This window comes from Serinus canaria, chromosome Z (assembly GCF_022539315.1).
Source record: "Serinus canaria isolate serCan28SL12 chromosome Z, serCan2020, whole genome shotgun sequence".
Classification (NCBI taxonomy): Eukaryota; Metazoa; Chordata; class Aves; order Passeriformes; family Fringillidae; genus Serinus; species Serinus canaria.
This window is the reverse complement of record NC_066343.1, coordinates 37,217,348-37,243,037: the sequence shown is the minus strand read 5'-3', so window position 1 is coordinate 37,243,037 and position 25,690 is coordinate 37,217,348. Positions and strand designations below refer to the sequence as shown.

The 25,690-nt window shown below is 38.0% G+C and overlaps 1 protein-coding gene across 3 annotated transcripts; it reads left to right on the top strand.

The window, feature by feature from the left end:
* The first annotated feature begins 308 nt into the window (after positions 1 to 308).
* HABP4 (hyaluronan binding protein 4) lies at positions 309 to 24,326 on the top strand. 3 transcript variants are annotated; one of them, XM_030236860.2, is made up of 8 exons: positions 309 to 728; positions 10,898 to 11,045; positions 11,823 to 11,984; positions 12,171 to 12,242; positions 14,014 to 14,103; positions 20,950 to 21,118; positions 22,573 to 22,749; positions 23,803 to 24,326. In XM_030236860.2, exons 1-8 carry the CDS (start codon positions 437 to 439, stop codon positions 23,857 to 23,859), a joined length of 1,167 nt encoding a protein of 388 aa, XP_030092720.1. In that variant the 5' UTR covers positions 309 to 436; the 3' UTR covers positions 23,860 to 24,326. The 3 variants fall into 3 exon arrangements, with proteins under 3 accessions (XP_030092720.1, XP_030092721.1, XP_030092722.1); XM_030236861.2 differs by having other exon boundaries at positions 311 to 728; positions 22,576 to 22,749; XM_030236862.2 differs by having other exon boundaries at positions 317 to 728; positions 14,014 to 14,097.
* The last annotated feature ends 1,364 nt before the right edge of the window (positions 24,327 to 25,690 follow it).

Below are 25,690 nucleotides of genomic sequence, written 5' to 3'. Positions count from 1 at the left end.
CGGGGCCCGCACCTGACGAATAACAGAGAAGCGCACCGCATTGGTTAGGAGGTGTGATTGACCTTGCACGGTAATTGGCCGCAGCTGGGCACCAGGGGCGGGGCGGGGCGGAGCCTGGCGACGGGATTGGCTGCTCTGTTACTCGCCGGTCGCGCGTGCAGGTGGTAGGCGGGCTTGGCCGCGCTTATAGGCTGTGGGGACGGCGGTGGCGGCGAGCGCGTCGGAGAGCTCCATTGGCTGCTGCGGCCCGGCCCGGGCGGGGCTGCGGGAAGGTGCGGCGGGCCCCGGGCGCTGGGGCGGCGCGTGGGTAGTGCCGCTCTCGCCCTGCGTGCGCGTTGTTTCTGCCCCGCGCAGCAGCGGCAGCTGCTTGAGGGGGCCTGGCTGCCGCCGGAGCGCGGGCAGGGGGCGCTCGGGGCGGGGCGAGGTGACCGCGCGGATGATGACGGGGCTGGTGGGCAGCCCTGTGGGGGCCGTCATGCAGGAGAACTTCGGGTGCTCCGTCGCCAATCGCTTCTGCCAGCTCCTGGACGACGAGTCGGACCCGTTCGACGTCCTGCGCGAGGCCGAGCGCCGCCAGCAGCAGAGGAAGAAGCGCGATGAAACGGTGGCCGTCGCCAGGAGAGCCGTGCCCGGGGGCCGGGCGGGCGGCGGCAAGAGGGAGACCCAGAAGGAGCGCAAGCAGCCGGAGAGCTCCCCTGCACCCTCCCCTGCGGCTCCGCCGCATCCAGGTACGCGGGAGCACTCCGGCGAGCCGGGGGCGAGCGGGACCGGCGGCCGGCTTTGGGAAGGAGCGAAGGCGGTTCCCGGCGCTGCGGTGCCCGGTGCGGTGTGGGCCCCGCGGCGCGGCGTGGGCGGCTGCGGGCTCCGCGCTTCGCCGATCTCTCGGCAGTGGCGTGGCGGGGGTAGCGCTGTCATAGCAGGGCTGAAAAATCCTGGTTCCTGGTGCGGTCGTCCCCTCAGAGAAGGCAGTGACACTTGGGCACGGTCCCCACGCGATGTTGTCGAGCGCTCTCAGCCGAGAAGGCCTTGGAATATGTAAATGAAAACTTCAGCAACATCCCCGAGAGACAAGTGCAAGAGCATTAACTCCTACGCTGCGGCATCTACAGCTTTCATGCTTGTTTAGCATTTGCTACCTTTCATTGCATGTCACCCTGGACAGTATCCTTCAGTGTCTGAAGTTTCCAGGCGTGATTTCTTGGTACCTTGGCCTTTCAGTGTCTTCAGCGTTCTGACGTCTCCAGGGAGCTGTGCTTATTTTGCCTTGAGCTTGCATTGGTGAACCAGCCTTAGAATAAAACCGTATTTCCTGGCGTAACTCTTCGGCCTGTGTTCAGGAGTGGTCAGCTGCTAGGTTTTGATGTGTAATACTGCTTGGGAAAAGAGGGAGTCGGTTGGCTTTTGTACTAAAATGCCTGTCACAGTCATCTTTTCAGCTGGAGGCTTTGTGGGCTATAGCTTCTTGCATTTGGAGCTGCTAGTCTTAGTGAGTTTGATTGTTACTACTTACCTGGTATTAAGCTTCAGATTGCTGGATTCAGTATCTAAAGTATCTGAGAACTGGTGGATTGTTTCCAAATATTGAGAATCTTTGCACAGAAGATTCTGGTTTCACCCTCTTGAGTTGTAAGTTCCCATTCTCCTGCAGGAAGCAATGAAGCTTAACACATAAGCTATTATTAAGATATTTTCTTCCTCTAATAAAAGCTCCCGTTAAACTCACAGTAATGGTACTGTGTGTTTTAGTGCCCTAGGAAACGGCTTTTGGATTGAGGTTTCTGCTCCATCAAGTTGTTGCCAGTACCAATTCTATTGCTTAGTCTTACAGTCTTATGCACTTCCCAACAGCAGTTAGTAGACACATTTTTAGCAGTTTGTGGAGCAGAGAATATTTCAATGCTAAATATGTGCTGGATAATGAGTGCCTTTGTAGCAAAAGATATCAACAAGTTGTGACTGTCTTTATGGGCAGTTATATGAAACTAGTTCTTTTGAGATTTCTCTGCAGGTATGCGACTTGGTCTCCTAAGACCAGTACTCAGACTATAACAGCTTATTTTATTTAAAGGTTACTTTACTGTGGTTGTCGGCAGAAGTTGAGAGTCTGCTCAGTGAACAGCAAAGTCTCAAGTTGTGATGAAAAAGTTCTTGAGCAAGAACTGGTGGTTCAGAAGCTTACCATGGTAGTATGTGGAGACCCTCCTTTACTTTCTGCTTGCCTGTAGGTGTCACCATTCTCGGCAATACACAGTGGCCCTGTGGCTTGTCTTTGACTATTCTCTGCAACTTTGGTTGCAGAAATTTCTTGTTTATGTAGAGATTTCTTGTTAAGAAATCTCTTGTACAGAGACAATGGACATGTGCACCTTGTTTCAATTTCCGGCTAATTTAAAATGGAGAAAAGATTGCTGACTATAGTACCATTAGTGAAAGGGCATTAAGATCTATTTTAAGAATAGTTATTTATTTTCTCTTCTATATTTAAAACCAGATTTTCTTCTTTAAACATAGCATCTCTTTGGGATTTTGTGTTTGTCTTGGGCTTGTTAGGAAGTAAGCACTATAAAAGTACAGTGCTTAAGATGCTAAACCAGTGTGGATAGTCAAGACTTGGTCTTGACTGTATGTTCCTCCTTTGAATGCGCTGTCTTAATGAGTTTGCTCTGAATGGCAGAGAACTCTCGGAGTTAGAGTAAATACACAAGTGATGATGTAGCTGACAAATGTTAAGCAAGTGGCATGCTGAGAGAAAAATCTTGAAGTTTTTTGGAAGGGAGTAGGTCAGCTCTTTATTGGTGCCATACAAAGTTGTTTTGTTACATAGGGTTCAAAACTTCTATATTTTATTTAAGATTCAGAGGGCTATCAACTTGACAGTTGAGAATGACCAACCTCCTTGTACTCTCATAGTTTGGCATAAAGCTTTTAATAACAGATGATTGTTAGAAGAGTGCACCTCTGTTTGGGGAAATAAATAATATTGATTAAAATTACTAAATTGTTAAACTAATTGCTAAACTTTTAATTAGAAAAAAAAAAAAAAGAAAAACAACATACCGAACTTTTGTTTCTAGACTTTCTTAGTGATTTTTTTTCCCCCTGATTTTAGGCATAACTACCTCTAATTTCAAACACTGAAAAATAGCATCTAGACCCCTCTTAGCAGCAGAATCAGAGTCTGGTGGTATTACAGTTGAAATGATGGAATCCACTGTATTGTACTAGTATTCTTGGAACCATCACAGAATAGGGTTGGAAGGATGGTCTGGTCCAACCTTTCCTAGGAAAGGCACACTTGAAGACCTCATGCGCTACCTTGTAGAGTTGCATTTTGAAAGCCTGCTTTGATGGGGGTTTAACCCTGAGAAGGTTGTTTCAAAGTAAGGTAGCACCAGAAAGAATTTGTTAACACAGATGAAATCTCTTCTTGTGCAGCTTGTCCTCACTGTAGCCACTCACTTTCATGGGCCTCCTTGTGAAAAGAGCCTTCATCATTGTAGCCTTTCAAATACCTGGGTACTGTGATGTGGCTTATATGAAGCCTTGTCCTGGGAAGAAAACAGCCTTTTCTCACAAAGCAGACTCACCAACCTTTTCAAAACCTTCACAGCCTTCTTTTGGATATTCTGCAACCTGGTCATCTTCATAACCCTTATTTGGACCCTTCCAGATGCTTATCTAATTGCTAGGGTATTTGCTTGTTTGGACTACAAAAGTCTTGTTAAGTGTCTTGATCTCTATTTTATTCTAGTATTATTTCTTAAGTATATTGAATCTGTAAAAAAGTGTCTTTAGAAAGACTCAAAGCACATCTAATCTTCTGTCTTGCAATATAAGAAGCTTTACAGTAGTCAGAGATTTTTTGTGGTATTGTGTCTTAATGTTTGAGTGGAAGGTTTAGTCACAAAGTTCTGTAAGGTAGTTGTGTTTTTTTAATGTAATTTTTCACTGAGTTTTTCAAAGCAGGTTTTATTAAATTTCTGGAGATATTTTCAATTTGAAGCAAACCTCCTGAGAGGACTTTGCCAGATAATGCAATACTTTGACCTTTAGAATCCAAACTATTTATTATGAAATGGCACAACTGTAAGGAGACAATTTTTAAGCTTTGTTTTTTATGGAGAAAATGGACTCCTATTTCATTGTCTTCCAAAATACTTTTATACTTTTGACCTTAAGGGTGTATTTTTTGTCTTCTGATGACTATTAATTTGTGATTTTTAGACTGTATTAGCTGAGGATTTGGGTAAAGGCTGGTTGTAGGTATTGCAGCTCTTGTAATTGCACCACTTGATGTTAACTCAGTTCATTTTTACCACAGTGACCAAACTGCATTTGCCAGCTCTTTATTCAAAAGGCCCAGTTGCAGAGCTTGCATTCTTTACCAGTCCAAGAAAATTAAATTTGTTGATCATGCAGTAATACTCTCTGTTCTTTTGAAATCTCTAAACCTTTTTTGCTAATACTTCTAAAAGGTTTTCTTCTTTCATATATATATATATATATATATATATATATATATATATATATATATATATTTATATGATGACTCTGGTAACATTTATATATAGTTCTTAAATACTGTGCTTTTGAGTTTTTAGCTGTGGTTTTAAAATGGCATGGAATTTTCTATGAAGTTTTATCTTAGACTGACTGTAATTTTCTTATTTTTTAGTAGTTTATCCTGATACCATTCTTTCAACTACAGTGCCATAAGAATTGCCTAGAGGAAAGATGTGGTATACAATTCTGTAATTCAGCAAGTACTGGCACACATGAAAACAAAATGGCACAGGGTAGAATCTAACTCCATGTGTCTCTTTGGTGTGTTGCTTCCAATAGCTGAAGCTGTTGTTTAAGGTTTGGTATTAGAATCACACGCATTTAAATGGGAGAAAGTGAAATTGTTTTTGGAGTCCTAATTCTACTCTCTAAAACATAGCAAAATAAGTATTTGAGTGAGAATAAATTGTCTTTTATTATTTCCAGTTATGAAGTTTTGTTGTAAAGGAAGATTTGTTGCATGTGTATAAGTTGTTAAGTTTATTTACCCTAGGCTTCCCATAGCTGGCATCCAGTTTCTGGTGAAAAAACATTAATAATTTTGTAGTACTGCAACAGATACAGCTCAAGCTAGGTGCATCACTAGAGGGACTTAGAACACAGAAATACCTGGGATTTTATATCCTTACAAACTATGCTTCTATTCTTTGCACACTTCACTCCTTGCATGCACGTCTTACTCCAATGGTGATTTTTATTTTGGAGTCTTCTTGTTCTTATCATTCTTTCTCTGTAGCTGTCTTTATCTGGACGGGTTGCAGCTTCTGATGATAGCCATGACTTCTTAATCTTTTAGTTTGCACTGGTCTCAGAGCTTCCTTTCATTGCAGCTGAACAATAGTACGAGACTCATTCAGCATTTCAAGGTGAAAGTTTGCAGCTTGTGGCCTAAAACTTCAGCACTTTGCTTGTGCTAAGCAAAACTACTTAGATGAAAGAATTCAGCTAACTAAGCTCAGTATACAACAGTCTTCCCTTTGTTTTTATTAAGCTTTCCCACTACTGTCAGAAAGAACTCATGAAGTCTTTCAAAGCATTTAACTGCTATCCATAATGTCACATATGGTGTTATTACAAGTAACAGGCATAATATCGTAAAGCTTTAACGGCAAAGTTAAGTACATAGTAGGGTGGTATGTGACCTCTTCCATTTAGGTTCTAATTTGGATTTCTGTGAAAATACATTCATTAATATTTCAGTAATACCATTCAGCATGTTTGTTTCTCAAAGCTTTTTTGCATTTATTTAGCATAGGTGTAATTATTTGCCAAACACTACTCCTGTTGATGACAACCTTAGATGTTGGGAAGGGCTGTTTCACAACATTGCATAATATCCCAAAGTATACTGCTCCTAAGCTTCAGGCCATTATCAACCCATCTGACTTCAAGTTTGAGTTTTGTTGGGTTTTGTTTTCATTTTGTTGGAGCCTTTTGTATGAGCTCAAGAGTGTACAACAGGAATATTATCTGCAGAAATATTATTTTCAGCTGAAGCAAGGGACTCTCATTTTTTCCATAGCATACCCATTGCACGACATACTCCAAAAGTTTACTTAGACTCAATATAAATAGTGGCACTTGCTGGTCATGTCACCACAAGGCTGCTTTTGCTAATGCAATTAATCTAGCCGCTTGGGTCACCAGCAAGGGTTGTAGAGGTTCAGTTTCAAGCTCCTCAAATTTTCTCACCAATGCATAGCCTCTGTGTTGTTTTCCATTTACATAGTATGGAGATCCATTGGTCAACAGTATAAGATCTAAGGTGTCTAGAGGCTGATTTTACAGATCTGTTCATAAGTGGCTGGAGTGAAACACCTCACAGCAATCATGATGCAGCTCACTGTTGGAAGGAGCAAATAGTAGAGTTGCTGAATTCAAAATACGACATCCTTTTAAAGTAGTAATAATTAAATTAATGATTTAAAATTCAGGACAATTCATGTTTTGAGGGGACAATGTTTGTATATCATATTGTTTAAAAATAGTTCTGCTTTGAGTTGCACAGTTATGTGATCTATAACTAATGTTCCTTTTACAGCTTGGAATATCCTTTCTTTTTCCAGACTCCAATTCCACTTTTTCTGCCTTGATAACTTCTTTCAATGGTTTACTTAATTGCCCTAGCCCTGGTAGTTGGGGTCTTTAGTACCCTACTGTGCCTAAAAAATTCCTCACAATTGTTTTCTTTGTTGCTTTGTTTGGTCAAGGTATTTCTACCATAGCCTTGGACCTATTTTGGATCTACTTTGTTCTTTTGAAGTATACTGGGAAGAAGGATAGTTTTTCAAAGCTGCAAGGGTGTTTCCTAATTTTTTTTTTGGTTTGGTTTTTTTTGGGGGGTGGGTTTTGTTTTGTGTTTCTTGTTTATTTGTTTTTTGTTTTATTTATAGATTAAGCCCAAGCATCAGTTCTACATTAATGCTGATTTTACTCCACAGCTTTGTGACTGTGGTTTTCAACAATTCTGGTATTTTTAACTCCTTTTGTATGTTTTTGGTGGTGACACTCCTTCCCATAATGATTATCAGTTCAGGCAACAAGTGTAATTCTGTATCTTAGGTCTGTAAGAGGTCTCATTTTATGCTGGGGAGTCTTCTGTCAATGTGACCCTTCCACAAACACTCTTTTCCCCATTTGCTCTTTGTAAGCGGTTACCTCTCTCAGCTTGTGAATTGCATGCCAGAGACCACTGTCACAGCCTTACTAGGAAGTAGAAGAAAGAACAAGGTTTCTGCTTTAGCTTATAGTCACTGATAGCAGTTGCAAGCTGGGCTCCTTGCAGTGTTTGTCTGAAGTCAAGGCTTTCTACAAAAAAAAAAGTTTAAAATGAAAAATTGAAAAAAGGTGAGAGCACACTCTCAGTACAGGTCAATGAAGAACCACAAATCCTAGAGAGGTAAGTCTTTCCAAGCAAAAGTCTCACTTGTTTGAGGATAGATTATATAGATGGAGGGACTTGCTGAGAGCTTGACAGCAACACTGGAAAGGCAGGTAGATTTTGCTGCATTATTTTATATCCATCTGTTAATACACAGATATCCAGTGTCTGGTAAACCAAGCAATGCAGGTTATAAAAATAGAAGTTCTGCTTTTCCAGTAGCAAGTTCTGTGTACATACTTACTAAAAACATTTCTCTAGAAAGTCTTCTTGTCTTAGTGCTGCAGTGTTAGCAAAACTAATAGTGAAGTATTACTGTGGGGAAAGTGAAAACTACTTAAATATGTTTGCTCTGTATGATTTAGAGTTTTAACAATATCTCATGCAACTGAGCTTTTTTTCTTTAGCACTGTCTAGTTCTAGTATTAGGTAATTTTAGTATTTGCAGATTCCTTCCCTTTAATATAGCTCAGCTGCTTCTTCTTGGAAAAAAAAAAGCTAGGTCTGTTGAAACATAGATATCTATTCTGATTCCTTAGTTTAGAAAGTGAAGTGATAGGCAGTTTAGTCAGCAGACTGGGCTGATGCAGTAACAATCCAGGAAAGCTGTGGTGAAGTGGAGAATGGTGGGGCACATATTCAGATGAATACAGATTACAGATGTAATTTTAAGACACAGAAAAAATACTTTAAAGAGATGCTAAACTAGGTATCTAGGAAAGAGTGATCTTCAGTTTTCAGAATTGTGTTTGTAAGGCCTCAAGTAGATGATCCATAGAACTCCAAAGCTTTCTTTTGTGTAGTTTTGAAGAAAACCTGTGTACCAGGTTATATAGACAAGCAAGCAGACAAAATTGAGGTGTAGCTGGAGACGTAGTTATTAAGCAAGCATTCCAAGTGTACCCCAGTTCATTATGTCAGTGATATACAAGATGGCTCATGCTTTGTCTTGATTTTGTTGCCTTGTTTTATTGTCCCCCAAAGGGTAAGTTGCTCTAGAGTTCTGTGAATTAAACTGAGTCTGTGTTAGGACATAGCAGAGGATTAAAATTGTTGAGCTTATGCTATCACTGCTGCGAAGCTCCAGTATGGTTTGCATTTACATGCAGAGCAGAAATTTGGGCTGTCTTTTTGAACTGGTTCTCAAGCAGGTCACATGAACTTTTGCCCTGAGGGTGATTTGTCCTGCTAGAGTGATATAGGTGTTGCATACTGCCTTAATCTTCTTCATGTCTGTCAAACCAATTAAAGATGCTTTTGTGGCACTTACTACCTGTATAAAAGTCTTTTTAGTGTTTAAAATCCATCTGCAGTAAATGAAGCCACCTGTTAGAATCAAAGTGAAATAGCCTGGCACTCAAATTGGAGTAGAACAGACGGCTCCATCCAGTATGCTTAGTGCTGCTGACATGTAATATACTGACATGTCTGGCAAGACTACTTGTTTTGAAGTACTTCTAAGCAGTACTGGGTAATAAACCAAGACACTATCTTTTTAAAATTACTTCAGTGTCTTCTTTTTTTGGTATTGTTTTGCTAGTTTGAAGGTGCTCTTTTAATCTCAAGGTGAAATTGAGGTTACTACTAAGTATGTAAGGATTGGTGTCTCTGACTACTGCATTCTTGCCAAAGGAATCTTTTTAGAATAACTGATGGTTCTGATCACCAGTGAGAGTGGATCAAAAATAAATAACACCATTGTCTTCTATGCATTTTTGTGCATTCAGATCCAAACAAAATAACTAAAATGAGGCCAGAAATTAGTAGTAATTTTTTCCACAGCAAGATACCAATTTAAAATTAACACTTATATAGTTGGTAATGTAGTTGAGATGTGTATACAGCAGATGTTTCCCAATAGCATGTACTGTTCTGTATCTTCTGTAATTTTGCTTTGTGTTAAACTGTCCTCATTTGAAAAGCTTACTCAAACTGATTTCAAAAGTTGTCCTTTATGCAGAGATTACATTGTAATTTGCTAATGCAAATATGTTCAGTGCTCTAAAGGGTCAATTAACTCCAAACTGAAAAGAGAGAATTGCTGGAATGTATTATGTCAAGTGGTTTGTAGTTTAAAGAAAAGCAAAGCTGGAGTTGCTTCTGCAATACATAGAAAACTATCTTCTCTGTACAAATGTGACTGTTCTTACTACATAACAAAAAGCTTTATTTACCACATTCATCAAGTGGAGAATTCTTTGAAGCTCTTTCTCTTTACAAATGGTATTAGAGTTCATCCTCACCACCTAAGCTTTGATCAAAAATCTTCTTATATGGGCATTTCTCTGGAGCTGTGAATTAATTTGCATATTAATATTGTGACATAAAATAGCCTTTATTCTCTCTGTGTTTTAGCAACAGAGGTATCCAGGACTGTCACTTGTGCACTAACCTGAGTTCAGTAATCTGCTCAGCATTCCACAGTAGTTTGGTACTTCTTGTAGAAACAGTAGCTCAGATTTGTTTGAGATCAATCTTCCTGTTCTTTGCTTGATTAATTTACACCCTTGGCTGAAAAAGGTGTTGGTTTAAATAGTGAGGCTTAGCAGGCAAAATGGCTTGCTTCTGGAGAACTTGGTCCCAGACAGAGAACAGAATTTGGGAAAATGGGCAAGGAGGCACATAAAGAACCTTAATCTTCTGCTAGATGTATATAGGTTGAGTGTAAAACCTTTTTTTTTTCTATTATAATTCAAAATTTCTTTCCATTCATTCTGCCCAGTCCAATCCTCCTCAACCCCAACAATGGCTGAACAAAACTCTTAAAAAGCTTAAGTATATTTTATCTTGGAATATGTTCATGTTCTAGAATTAGTGGTGTTGAAGTCCTTCTACTTACTGTTCGGGTCTCTGCCAGCTGATCTCAGTGGCCTTTAGTGTTGTCAAATGGTGCTTTCCTCCACAGAACAGCAGTGTGAGGAGGTGACCCTGTGCTAGTTGTTTGATACTGTGGCCATGAGCTTAGAGGACCTGGAGGCTTAGACTGCTTAACTGAGCTCATCTCTCGGGAGGTGTGTTGTTTCACAATCAACACCTATCTGTAGGGGGTCCTTCTCTTTCCTGCACATTCATTGCTTCTGCTGCTGTCATTCAATTAGTCTTTTCCATTGAAGCTTCTCCACCTCATCCTGTACTACACTTTCATGATCCTTGAAAATTTGAGAAAAACAGTTTTTGTTCTTCTCTGTGACTTGTGAGCAAAATGAGATTTTTGCTTAGACTATTTTTTCTGGAAGTCTGTGTTAAAACCCATAGTATTTTGCAGGTTCAACAATACAGAAGGTAAAATAAATGTGCCTTTCAAACTAGCAGTGTCTGGCAACATTAGCTATAAGGGCTTTTAATATTCTGTTGGACGTGGGTTTGGATGTGTAGCCAACTCACTTCAGCAGTTTGGTAACTGCAATTGTGTTACTATTGAGCTGTCAGTAATCCCTGCATGTGTTTGTGTAGGCCCAAAGCGAGTACCCAGGCAGGGAGAACAACAAGGGTTCAGTAACAGAGGCACAGAGGGGAAACAGGACAAAACTGAATGGAGACCATCTTTCAGGGAATACCGTCCCTATGGAGCACAAAGACAAGTGGAATTCTCAGTGGAACGGTATGTATCCTGCAGAGAGAACTAAGGTCCCTCACAGAGGATATTAGTATGCAGGTTTTTTGCAAAACTAGTTACTCCATGCCTGTAAGAGCTGTAGTTTCAGCTTCCTTGGGGGGTTGAATTGGTACAGTTTTGTTGAATGTTAGAAATATAAGGCAAAACTGAAAAATGTAAAGATCTGAAAATGTAACCCCTAGTCAGCAGCATATTTATAATGTTAGTTTCTAAGCTCACGTTCCAAGCTTTGCAGAACATGTAAGAAGTTGCAAACTGGAATTTACTGCTTGGACAGTGAATGCATGTTGATTTTGCTTTCTTCATAAATACTAGAAGATTCCACTGAAAACCTTAATGCTTCAGAATGCGGCTGTTCTTACTTTATACCACAATAGTTGATATTTAACAAGTTGTCTGAATTTTTTAGCAGTTGCATACAAATATGTGTTTAGATGGTGGAGCTATTGCATGATAAAGTTGTGAAGATTTGACAGTTTTATAATGTTTTCTTTAGTTTCTGTAATGTTTTCAGTGTTAATAACTGCTGATCTTTCTGTTTGTGTGCTGTGATAATTCCTCTAGAGCTCTGTTTATGTCCATTTTCAATGACAAAACCAGAACAGCTATAGTGTGTTCTGTATGAAGATGCACTCTATAAAATGGGTTGTAGCTGTTATATGCTGATGTGTCCCATAGCTACACAAACATAACAATATGATTTTTTTTCTTGTTGTTAGCTGTTCTATAAAAATGAAATCTGACTAATTATCTTCTTCTTAGACCAGTGGAAAGATTAGACTATGAAAGACCAATAAGAGGCCGTGGTGGGGGAAGAGGCAGAAGGAGAGGTAGAGGAAGAGGTGGTGGATTAAATGGAAGTTTTGATGGGTTTGACCAAAGAAGAAAACGTGAACCTGAAAGGCAAAGTGGGAATGATAAAACGTAAGTGTTCTGTATGCTGTTTCTTACTTGGTATACAAGAAATAACAGCACTGCAGTACTATCTTTTAGGTATTCTGTTCTTTTCCATATCCAGGTTGGCTGGCAAAACGTCAATACTGGTCTTAGTTTGAGGTCATAACAAAAGGAAAAAACCTATTAAACTCACAGAATTGTTTTCTTCTCTAGAGATGTGAAAGCAGATGACAAAAAGGGTGGAGGTGGAGCTCGCAACTGTAGAACAATGAAAGATGATATGAGGTATGTCATATACTTGTGCCTATCATAGATCATAATTTTTTGTGGCCTATGTTAGATCATCATTTTCATCAGTTTCCTGTCCATTTTGAGCTTTATAAGCATCATTTTCTATTATTGTTGTAATTAATGTAATTTTACTTTTTTTTAATTTGGCTCCTTCATGATGGTAAGATTAAATTGAGGCAAAGGCATGATGATGTTTGTTCACTTAAGACAGCCAGAATCTTTTGATTGGAGCTGAGTTGTCTTTTAATGGAAATAAGTTATTAATTTTCTCAATAGTCAAGTAAATGGGACTCTGGTATTTAATGGAATTGTTCCAAAATGCTAATTCAAAGATTCAAACTCTGTTACTGGGCTTAAAGTCCAGTCTCTTTTCTGGAATTTTATGGATAATTTCTAAATTGCAAAACTGTAGTACATTTCAGTGTGGTTCTGAAGGTAATATTGAGTTGACTTTACCATGGAAGTACATTTTAAAGTGCTAGAAAAATCAGTAGCATGTGGTTAATGGCCACTTTGAGGTTAAAATATCAGGATTTTTCCATTCAGTTCTGTATATCTCTTAGGGGTACTGATTTTTGTTCAGACTTGTAAAACCTCACTTACTATGTTGGCTTTTATCTACTCTTTGTACCTAGTAATACATTGCTCTTTCTAGTAGATTTTGTTCTCATGTACATCTAGAACTCTTTAACTGAAGGCTGGTAAAGGATGGAGGAAAAGTAGTGCCTTGAACTTATAGCAAATATATTTGGCCACATACATGTTCATTGACAAAATTGTTTGAAAAATAAAATTTTATTTTAAAATAAAAATACTAATTTTAAAATTTAATGGATTCAGACAATCATGCGAAAAGTTTGAAAAATATAGCCTTGATGTGTAATAATTTTTGGGTCATTCCAGATATTCCAGAGTCTTCTGAAAGGTTGTATTAACTTCTCTTCCTCCTACAGAATTTCATATTAAGAGTAGGATTAGGTGCCCTGGCTTTTCAAAGGATCAGCTAGCTTAACATTCTTCTGAACTGATAGTACAAAACTAGCTAGCAGAAAACTATTTTCTGTAGGATATCAGGGAAGGCTTCATAAACTCACAAGGTGTTTATTGGCCCTTACATATTTTCTTCATTGTTAAAGTTTGAGTTTTATGATTTTTTTTCAGTTCAATAGCATCAGAACTTATTACCAGTGTTTTTCTGTGATGTGGTAGAAGTGACATAAAATTAAAGCTGTCTGAATGATTCTAAAAGCATGTCTCTATCCTAATTGTGCGAATCATGTATTAAGCTAAAAGCTATGTTAATTTTAAATATGTATGCCTGCTACTGGAATGAAAATAAGTTCCTGCTGTCATTTGACAGTGAATAAAAGTCTATGTTACAGAAAATACAAACTTTAATTTTTTTAAAAGAAGCAAAAAGGTAACCCCAAATGTGAGTGTTTATACTGACAACTAATACTAATCATGATTCATGATTGAATTATTTCGTCTTCCTGCATGCTTTTTTTTTTATGAAATAGGGCTTTTTTTCCCCAATATTCCCAAAATATACTCATTTTGTTAGTTGCTCAACTAGTCATTTAGTATATCTTTCTGATTATGATCAAAGAGTTTTCCCCTTTTTTTTTTTTCTCCTTACCAAGGAATTCTGGTAAAAGAAGTAATGTATTGATTTGTTTTTTTTCCAGTGTGACTCATGAAGACTATGCTTTTGTTTTGGTATTGTGCATGTGTTTTGTTTTGGTTTGTTTGCTTACTGTTTTAGTGGGAAGGGACAGTCTGCATCTATGGAGGAGACCGTGGAAACTCCTGAACAGCCAGGGACATCTGAAGGAGACCCTCTGAGCAAGTACAAGTCAGACAAATATTTTCTTTCTAAATGCAAAGGGAACAATTAACTCTTACTGATGTACTTGTATTGGGAGGCACACTTGAAATATGAACGGTGAGGTTTTGCTAGTGCACATATTTAAAAATAGAAAAGCTTTGTTTTGTATTTGTGAGTACGGAAAATATGTCCCTAATTCTGACTAAAGCTTGATTTATGCAGTTGAAGATTGCATTTAATTGTACAGTGATGCTTAACTTCCTAAGATTTGATGATAATTTAAGGAGGAGCTGCCTATTATGTTTTACCTTTTTAAACTCATGTAATTTGCAGAAACTACCATGCTTTTTGTTCTCTGACAACAGGTATTCGAGGTGCCCGTGCAATTGTACAAACACATTTAAAATACACTGAGCACTCTAAATTCGTATTCACCAATCACTAATATCATGCAGATATCATATATTCTTGAGAGGCCGTGGTAGAACTTTGATAAAATTTCTGGAAATACAGTGAGCCTTAGAATAAGGAAACCGAGAGAGAAATGTGCCCATTGTCTTGTGGCTTTCATTCTAGTCAGTGTCACAGCAAATAAATGAGCACTGGCTTAAGAAAAATAACTGGACAGTCTTGTCTAAGTAAAAGATTGAAAGAATAATTAAAGAGCATATGGTGCATATCTCCTAATGAGTGAAAGATGGTCAGTGCAGTATGTCAACCTATTCTGTTGCTGTGAAGCCTTTTCTACTTCATGGAGCAGCTCCAGATATTAGCGATATGTGCTCATTTAACAATTATAAAGCTAACTAGATGACAAAACCTGTTCTATATGTTCAGGTTGTTTAACCCTGTAAGATGCTCAGTTAATATAACTTTGATTCTTTTAATTTTAAAGTAGGCTTTAATATATGGGTAAAGGTGTATACAAATGGGGAAATCTGTCTTTGAATGACTTATGACTGAAAAAAATGTTTCTAGGCTAACTTAAATCAGATGGGCAGTGTAGGTACACTGGCAAAAATACACTGTATTAGCTAAATATGAAAGCAATTATTCAGCTTTTTAAAAATTTTGGTTTTGTCAGTTGCTGGTACCTTGGTTTCATGCTTGTACTTGCTTCTTTGTGCATTTCTTACTACTTTCATTGTAGTCCCAATATCTCTTCATTGTAGAGCTTAAGGCATGAGAAGTATATACAGTGGAAAAGGCATCTGGCAGATTTTGCCAGTTATCTTAACTCTTTTATCTTTCTTAGAGATCATTAGGTATCAGTCAGATTGGGAGCTTTCTGGAGATTCTATTCCTGGTTGTTTGTTTTTTTTTTTTTCTTTTAAAGATTAATTTAGGCATAGTCCACTGAAATTCAAATTATTCAAGAAAGCAAGTAACCTACAAGCACAAAATTCTGCACTGTGTACTCCTTTCAGGGTGATAAATACTGTCCTGAAGGCTTACAAATCTATTTACAAAACATGAGTTACATAAAACTCCCTGCACTTACCTTTTGGGGGATGTCAGCTTGGTGACCCTATGTATTTTAAAACAGGAGATACAGTGTGAATAGTGCCTAAGTCATTAGGGATGGTAGGATGGCATACACCTTAACAAGATGGATTGTTGTTGTTTTAATGTTTAGAAGCAAAAGCTGGTAGGATATGGTGTTCAGGCTTCTGGAAGTATTTAAAGGTCTTGCTTGCTTAGGTTGCCCCTGCTGTCCAGATAACCCAAATCAGGCTACCTTCTGCCTTTGCTACAGCCTCAGTGTTTTACAGGGTTGTGTGTTTGCTTGGGCTGCTGCTAGGGTCATTCTCATTTTGACAGTAAAATGCAGTGACTGCAAGGAAGCTATTTCTTTTCTACTGCTTTATTGCAGTTGTGTGCTTGCATTGGGATTGAAGATCTGGGTTTGTTTCATCTCTCATTCTCTTTCTAGTCTTAAGTGTTTCCATTTAAAATTACAAGTAAAAAAATGTACTCTTGGAAGTTGGGAATAACCTGTCTGCATGAAGATGGTGTGTAGCTTTCTGATGGTGGTACTGGCTAATTTCCATGCAGCTCTGGAAAAGAGGTTCTGTGGGCTTCTGTGACTTGTAGGTTCTTGCCTTTAAGACTGTTTTGCCATTCTTGAGTTTCTATTTGCGGAGTATTGCAGGATAAGAATTTCTTTAATACTTGTATGATATAAGTCAAGGTGTTTTTTCCCATATCCTCAAATCTTCTTGAGTCAGTGCAGAATCCAACAGTGTTTATCTCTAGTTATATCATCCCTAACTGCGCACTAATATAGGGGTTTTTTTTTGGCTGCAAGAGCAAAACCTAACCCTGACCCTGTATAAAATACACAGATAGTGCTGAAGTATAAACTTTACTCAAAACTACTTTTGGTTGAACCCTTCTTCACAGTTCAACTGCTCAACTTGTGTTGAGCAATTCAAATTAGAGTTTTTTGTTTTATTCAGTACAACACATGGGCTAATCAATTCCTGTTCCTAAAGGTATTTGCAGAGCTTGTATTTAATCTTGTGAGGGTTTTTTTTACATTTTGTCTCACATGATAGTTTTCCTTTTTGGTGGAGCTATTTATCGTATTGGTTATGTAATAGGAAGCTTTAACAATTTATCTTCAAGATGTTTTAGCTACTTATCTTTTGTTTATTTGTTTTATTGTTGTTTGTTGTTGTTCAATGGTGGCATAAAGCTGTTAATAGATCAGGTCAGAGCTTCCTAAGTATTTGATTCAGTGTTTTTCTTCCATAGTAAGTTTGTACAATTGTTGTTTGGTCTTTAACTTTAAATTCTTCTATAGCTGGTGATAATGCTCTTGTAAATAATGTTTAGTGGTAAAGCTTCTTGTCATTGACTTCTTGATAAAAGCTGGCTAAGCATTTGCTTTGTGCAGCTAAATAATACAAAAACTGATCTGAGAGAGACCTGCTGTCATTATTTTTAATATGAAAATAATAGGTGGATAGCTGAGCTAAAAAGCATTCCTTTCCATTTACCTTCCTTCTGGTAAAAAGCAAAGGTATTTTGTTTTACTCTGTGCCCAGTAATCAAGGCATAGTTAAAGGGTTATTGTCATCCACTGGAGACACTGAAGCAGTAGGAGCCATTACTGAAGGCTCTCATTTAGTGATTTGGTAGGACTTTCATTGTAAATTCAGTTTGTTCATGTCCAGAGGTTGTGCTTAGTTGTCTGGCAGTGTTTTGTAAGCATGACTGGTGGGCCAAGGAGCTTATTAATTTGATTAAGGAAAAAGCACATCAAGCAGTTACTAAAAATGAATTATGTTAGAAGGTAGAAAGTAATATACAGAATGCACTTCCATTGTGGCTTGGTGCCCAAAAGAACTTGCTGCAATTAAGTTTTTGTCCAAAATGTGATATGCAGGTTTTTATTGGTGTGCTTCACACATTGGTGTATCCCTTTGGGAGTCTTGACATCATAAAACAAGTTTGTACTGATAATAAACTAGCAATTGAAACCATCCTTTGGAGTAAAAACCAAAACCATACTTTGCAGTTTAATAAACCAAATATTTGCAGTGTAAATCTGCAAGTATTTTCTTTGGAACTGGCAAGTGGCTGGTTTTGATGTATGTGTACTTTTCAAAGCAATAGCTCTGTTTGCTTTTTGTGAGATCAGGTTGCTGTGTGGTCAAATGTCCTCGTTTTATCTTATGATCATAGCAATTTAGACCTGGAAGGGGTCGTTTGGCCCAAGGCATGACCAAATTTAATTGTCTGATACCTGTCCAGTTGATTTTAATGTACTTTGCTAATGGAGATTTCAATGTCCCCTGATTGTCTTTCTAATACTTAGAAATGTAGAAGCTGCTGTGTTAGGTTTTTTTCCTCCTGATGTCTTGCCTTAAATGTCATGAATATGCAAAAATTTTTTAGCATTATGTATGTTTCCTTTGCACATCTTTAAAGGCTTCCGATTGTACATCATGTGTTTTAGACTTGTGCCTTGCAGTGCTATTGTGGCCTTCTCACCTGTTCCCATGTAGAAGACATTATTAATTTGAGATGTTGTTCCACCCTACAAGCAATTACATCTGTTCCAAATACAACTGCTGATGTGGCTCCTTATCATACATACTATGTTGTTGAAGAAGGAACAGATACTGGAGTACTGGAGTGCTGTGCTCCTGCACAATCCAGGGAGTTGAGGTCCTTCCTTCAGATCTTCTGCATTGTTAGTGGTTCTTTCTGTGTTTGGTGGCTGATACTTTTGCCTGAGTGTTACATATTTCTAGTTGTTCTTGGAACTTTGTTGTGATTGTTGTTTTAGTTGCTTGTCTTCAAATCTGGGTCACTTTAGTATTTAGTACCACTGAATCAGAAGCCATTAAGTATTCTTGAATACTTGCACTATTTCCCTTCTTTTGTGCAGTCTTTGTGCCACAGAAAATGCAATTAATATTATTTTACGCTGTTAAACTCCAATTCATATTCTTGGCTTTCTTTTGCAAATTGAAATACTGATAGCTAGTTCTCAAATACTTTTTGCTATCAGTTCTGCATCTTTCTGCATCTCTTGCCAAGGACTGAAACATTGTCTCTGTAATGTGGTGAAAGGTTCGTGGGAGAGGAGGAAAAAAGACTTCCAAAGTTCAGATATGCAATTTACTGAGATAGTGGCTTAGGAAAAAATTAAATCAGTTTAATAGGGACACTTTTATTAGTTATGTTTCTCCTTAATTCCTCTGAGTGTTTATTACTAGTCTTGTTTTTCTAACACTTATTCCCAAAACTGAAGCTTCAGATAATTGATCAAAAGTTATTTGGCCTCTTACTCTTGAGAACAACAGATTGAAATGTTTTTGCTGCTGTGTGTTCTTAGCACTCTTACTGATGCAACAGTATCTGTTGGTGTCTTTCCAGAAGTAGCTGCATCTTTCACCAGTATCCTTTTTATGAAACTCAGTAAATTATTTTTTCCCTAATAGTCCTTCTATCATCATGAATAGAACTACAGGCTGCTTACCCGTCTTTTAACCTTGAATTTCTTGTTGATAAAGCTGGAATTTTCAAAACGGGGCATAAAGGCATGTCAGAGGGGTAGGCATGTAGTGCAGGACTTCTGTATTTGTTATTCTTCTGTGAAGTGAATTTAGAGCTAACTTGTGTTAATCCTAGAACTAAAATTAAGGGCTGCTTTAGTGTTCAGTTCTGCTTCTCCCATTCACATGCCGGGTGTTTAGAGAAATACTGTCTAATTTTGACTGGCAAGAAATATGAATGCTTTGGTGCAGAATCAGGTAAGAAGGACTAGGCCTGTTCCTATATAGGCTAGTTCTTTAATGTACAGTCCCCAAAAATATGTGTATTCCAGTGGGTTGCTTGTACAACTTTAAAAACAGAATACACACAGTCACTGATTGTTATTTGACTCTGCATCTTTCCATGATAAAAAAGTTCCAACTTGCACCTAATAAACTGTATATTTACATTGGGGAAATTATAATTTTTTGGTAGGACTGTGGAACTATGACTGAATATGGAAAACCAAATCCATCATTCTCCCACAAGACAGGTTCTAATGAAGGGGCTGTCTGGAAAAGTCAATGTTAGGGAAATACTTAGTCAACTCCAACTGCTACTGTAACACATAAGAATTTTCTCTGTAAGGAGAAATGGTTTCTGAAGTGTCTTGGAGTAATCAGTGTGGGCTTTCCTGTACAAGTCATGGTATTTGACTTGTTCATGCAGCAGATGCGGTGGTGCAGGAAGTTGTGCTCTCCCTGTATGTGATGCTGGTTAGTAGGTAATGGCTTTCTGTAGGTGTCATTAAATATATACCTGTAGTATTCTAAAAGCTGCTGTCCTGGGCAGAAAAGTGGCAGAAGAGTACTCAAGCATGGTCAGTGGAAGAGAAGTGTTTTTTTGCTTATATATCTTGTCTTATCTCTGTGTCTTACAGACATAAAACCGTCCATCTTTACAGTTCAAAAATATGCAAGGCAGCCTCTGATGTATTCCATATGCTTTTCTAGAACATATCATTAATATACTTAGCGACAAATGATAATTTGACTAGGATTAATCTGGTTTTGCCAAGTGATAAATACTGTCTGCTTGTCTGTTGCTACATCTGACAAAAAAATTCAAGGAAGCATCTTGTGAAATTGTTAAAAAAGGAAATGTTAGTAATGACCGCTAACATCCGATGGTGTGATCATCACATGGTGATCATTTTTGATGACTGAAAGCTACACTAAAACATGAATTCACCTCATGTTGTCATTGTGCCATACAAGGCAATGAAACCATGCAATTGGGGTGTTTAAAAACTGCTCTGTGTGGAGTTGGTTTTTTTAGGGTTTTTTTTTTGTTGTTGTTTTTTGGTGGGGTTTTTTTTTTTTTTTTTTGTATTTTTTGTTGTTGTTGTTGGTTTTTTTTTTTTGTTGGGTTTTTTTGTGGGGGGTGGTTTGTTTTTTTTTTTTTTTTTTTTGGTTTTTTTTGGTGGGTTTTTTTTCTTTTTTTCCCTGTGGCTCTATTTACTATGGGTAGATCCACTATTAAACTGTAGGGTTAAGAATATGCCAGATCAACAGGCAGAATGATTTTGTCTAGAATCTAAGTACTTGAATTCAGGATGAGACTAGAAAAGTACAAATACAGGAAGCTGCAGACAGCATTTGTTCATATGACTAATTTCAAAGAGTACATAAATATATACTCTAAGCTACACTGATATAGAGCTATCACATGAAGTTACTGTGAGGAGTAAATGAAATTGACAGTTTGGTGAGAAACATTCTAAATGTTTTGTTTAGTATCTTTACTTTGGAGATAAAATAAGTGCTTTTTTATCCTGGAATGTTGCAAACTAATGTTTTTTACTCTATAACGGTAAACTTCTAGAGCTGCTGAAGGAGAGCCAATGGAAGAAGTGGTTCAAGAAATGACATTAGATGAGTGGAAAAATCTTCAGCAACGGAATCGACCAAAGCCTGAATTCAACATCCGGAAACCAGAATCCACTGTTCCTTCCAAAGCAGTGGTGATTCACAAGTCAAAATATAGTGACGATGTAAGCACTGCTTCAGGAATTCTGTAAACCTTCCTTTATGCCCAGGCATAGGAAACCATCTCTATTTTTTTTTCTACTAGCTTTAGTATAATCTGAATAGGCAAGAAAACAGTATTTAAGCTTTATCACTGCAACAACATGTGTCCCAAAACTGGCTTTAAATTGTGTGTTCAATTTTTTTTTGTCTCGCATCATCACCCCTTTTTTCTGTGCAAACATGTAATATATCAAGTTGTTCTACCTTATGGCTCAGCTGCTGCTGCCTGTATAGATCTCTAGTAATGCTGCAAGAAAAACTTGGTTTATGAAACTTGGTATACTATACTAACTTCTTTTCCTCAGTTTGCATCCCGTTTAGCTTACTTGTCAGTGTGCACTTGTATGTACCTTATTGTGCACTTGAAAATATGAATTTTGGATTTTTAGGGTGTGGTTTTTTGAGTCCTGCTTCTTAGAACTAACCCTGGAGAGCTTGTGATGCTGTAGTGTGCACCCCTCCCAATTTTCTCTAAATTTTACTCTGTAATATTATTTAGATTGAAATTCCATGGAGAACTGGAAAATTCCATGGAGAGAGGCGAAGCTTCTTTCCGATTCTAGTTTACTTAGATTTCAGGTTTTGGGGGTCACAGAAGTATGTGCATATATTCTAGCGTGATGGAATTTTGATCCTTGAAGTCAACATGCATTTATGAATATGTACTTGTTCTCTAGTTATAGTATTAACATCAAAACTTGCTTAATCACTTTAGATCATTGAGTCTGCCTTCTTTTTAGTGAGACTTTGTAGGTCAGAGTTGTCATAATCCCTTCTTTATTTTCTGAGAGGTAGTGGTAGGGGTGAGGAGAGTACCTTCCACAAACTCCGAAGAGAGTGGTATGTGAATAGTACATACAAGTTTCTGTTCCTTTTGCCTGTAAAGTTTCTGTTCTGGTAATATCAAGAGACCTTGTTAAAGTGAACATACACTTTATCATTACTACAGTCCCCATTAGTTATGCTGGGCAATAGTCTGACATGCACTAGCTATTAGGAACACACAGTTAAAACCAGAGTAATCTCATAGCTGCAGGCATGTAGAATACATTAAGTAGGTTTGGTATGGCCTTTTATCCATTACTTGGACATAACTGTAGGAGTAAGTAGCTTAGGTCTCTAGTCTCTTTGAAAACCTCTTAGATTTATATTTCTGACAAACCTCTTCAGTCTTATAGAGTTGATACAGAAGCTTTTGTTACCAGGAATCTCTGAGCCAACAAAGAACTACCCCAGGCGTCTGGGAAGCTGCAATTACCTCATCTGTGTTAAAATCCTGTGCAGGTTAAGGCCTGTCTTCTACTCCAGATGCTATCTTGGTTCATCGGCTGCTTAGTCTCTAAGTGTGAATGTGTATCTGGGAGGGGAGAAGCTGATACATGGAAAGCTGTAGACTTTAACCAGATCTTCTCTTTAGCAGCAAAAAGAAGACTTTGAAGATAATTCTCATGTCTTTCGAAAACCAGTGAATGATATAACTTCTCAGCTGGATATTAATTTTGGGAGTCTTCCTCGCCCTGGCCGTGGATCAAGAGGAGCACGAGGTGGTCGTGGTAGAAGACCTGAAGAGACAGGACCTCGACCAGAAGTAGTGGTAATGGATTTTATGGTGGTGGTATTGTTGTTCATTTGGGGTTTTTTGTTTGTTTGGTCAGTTTTTTTTCTGTTGTTGAGGGTGTTTGTGTGTGTCCTGCCCCTTTTTGTGTGGAATTTTGATTTCTGTAGTGGCAGACTTGTTTTTAATTCCTGTCTGGTAGTATGTTGTCCTGCATATTGAGTTCCTGGCCCATATTATGTTACTTGAAATTAAATGCTAATTCAGGCTCCCAACTCTTTACACATACATTTCAAAAGGTCTGATTACTAGATGCTCTAATGTAACTAGAGGAAAGTATGCAATTAGTTTTGATATAAATTAGTAAGTAAGTATTAGGAAGTAATCAAAATAACTAAAGGCTTGTATGTCTTAGAAAAAATTCTGTGATACAGTAATACTTTGTTTACTAACAGTGAGATCAGTAAATCTGTGATCCTACAGGATGATTCATGTGTTCAATATAACCATAATAAAAAATTTCCACTTACCTTTCCTTTAGAATAAAAAAAGCATTTGTACCCTGGAAAATGGCATCTTTATTCTTCATACTAACAGAACCTTTACTGTGATTAAAATGCTTTAAGACCAGGAACTTTCAGAATAATATGGAAGTGTTGATATATTTGCTTCATCTGGAAGAAAAAGGTTCTTTATGGTAACAGAACAGAAATTAAAACGACAACCCAATATGTTCAGTAGTTCTAGAATGTAAAAATATAGTAATGCTGCTTCTAAAAATATGCTGTATTCTTTTTGAGACTGCTTTAATTTTTCTTCATTCAGTGCTGCAGACCTTGTGACCTTCTGGTCCTCTCCAGGAAGCGTTATATAAACATTCACACTGAAAAGGGACTATAGTAGTCAGAAGTTCTGAGATAAAAGCCTTGTGATAGTGATGGAGTGATCTACAATTTGAGTAGAAGTAGCCTTTAGTAGAAGTAGCATTTGAGTAGAAGAATGAACTCTTTTGAGGGTAAAATACATATACATAGCTGTCAGAGACTTTTGAAATGGATTCATTTTTAAAAGACTTATTTTCTTCTATTCTAGGTGCAGCTTGTTGCTCCAAATCCTGATGATCCTGAGGATTTTCCGGCGTTAGCTTGAAGACCCATTGTGAATGGTGGTATCTCAAAGTTGCTTTGTAACTGTGAAGAGACCAGTTCTATGCTGGTGTGAATTAAGGAAGCCAGCTTCCTTCTGGAAAGTTGTTTGGGTGTTTGGTGTGGAATGATTGCAGCTGTCTGCTAATAGAGTTGGGTTCTGGAAATATGGGTGGACTGGGATCCTGTCACAGGCTCCAATGTCTGCCTCCATTTATGAAACCTATGGGAAGGCTTTCAGTACTTCCCTACTAGGCTTCAAGTGAAGTGTGTTTAAAAATGTATATATAGAGATTATATCAAGTTCTCCATGACACTATGGTGAAATGTAAACTGTACAACACAATCCACAATTGGGACTCAATTTCACTGTATATTTGAAAGTTGTTCCCTTTAGGTGAAGTGTATATTTCAGACAGACTGCAAGTTGCAGTTCTTCAGAGTTTCACAAATAAAGAAAAGTGCGCATTGGTTTGGGTTTGAGGTATTATTTTAAGAAGAGTGTTAGGTGGAAGCTTTTGCTATCTGGATGTAGTCTGGGGAAAAAAAGTGGGTGGAAAAAACCCCAAACCCTAAACAGCAATCTGTACTCACTAAAAAATGTGAACATCTACCTAAATGGAAGTGATTTTTAAAAATCAAGGCAGCATAGGTGCTTTGAATTGACACCTAACCCTAAGTCCTACTTAAGCCACAAGATATAGTCTGCAATTACTTTGAAGATTAGGTAAAATAATTTTAATCTAAAGACAGAACTAAATTATTAAGGAAGCTTTTAATTTTAGCAGGAGCAACTACAAACTAAAATGTTAAATGCCTTACCAAGAAATTTGATGTTGGGGATGAGGTGCAATGTTCTTTCATTGCAGCTTTAACATACTTGAGCCAGATTTTCTGTTCCCTGTCCAAGGGGATGCTGAGAGCCATTCTGGGGGATATGAGAGAAACAAGAAAATGGTGCCAGAGGTGATGACAGAAAGAAATGAGAGGACAAGCACACTGGACATTTTGGAAGTAGCTGTCAGCCTTACAGGAGCCTTCAAATGCCTGCTCAACTTGAACATGTTCTTTAAATTTGCTGGGAAAGCAGATGACTATAAACCTTATATGTTTTCCAGTTCTGTGCCTCACTTCTAAGCAGTCTCCTTTGAGAGTAACTAGTGGATGAAACTTAGAAGGAAAAGAGTTTTTCTTTGGAGTAAGCTGTAAGAGTACTCAAAATCTTTAAAAGACTTTTTGACTGGTAAGACTTTACTCAAATAGGATGTAGTCATCCTACAAAGACTCTTTTCTGTATGCTCCAAAGAGATGATCTGCAGACTAGTTAAGCCCAAAGGAATTCTTTTGCATTGTTAAGTTACTTATATGACAACGTGCTATGAGATTCTTTACTCTGCAAGAAGTTCATCGTAGTGGGATAGAGATGCTCTGACTTGCAGTAGGAAGAATGAGCAAAAGCAAAGTGTTGGTGTTAGAGGAACCCATACTGCTGCTATTTGAGTAACTGAAGGGGATGAAATAATGCACACCTCCTTCACTTTGTAGTCACAAGGTGTTACTTGAAATCACTGCAGTTTAAGATTTACTTAAAGCTGCCCTTTTTACAGGTGTTGTTTGTTTCTGCCAAAATTGGCAATTTAATCAGTGTGGAATATAAGTGATTTTGTCTGTGGGTTTGAAAATATTCTTGGAATATTTTGCTTGTTCTTCCCTTCTTATTCCCATTTTCCTATTGGACAAGGAAGAATGTGTCTGAATTTTTATTTATATTTTTACTTGCTGGGGTGAGTGTATGCATAGAGATGTGGAGAGCTTCTTTGCAGGGCTTCCTTCTA

Bases quoted from the DNA above. Each gene is read 5' to 3' on its own strand.
- HABP4 (XM_030236860.2), top strand. From the start codon at position 437: ATGATGACGGGGCTGGTGGGCAGCCCTGTGGGGGCCGTCATGCAGGAG. The intron at 12,243-14,013 runs GTATGTCATATA...TTACTGTTTTAG, and splicing joins ACAATGAAAGATGATATGAG to TGGGAAGGGACAGTCTGCAT. The intron at 22,750-23,802 runs GTAATGGATTTT...CTTCTATTCTAG, and splicing joins GACCTCGACCAGAAGTAGTG to GTGCAGCTTGTTGCTCCAAA.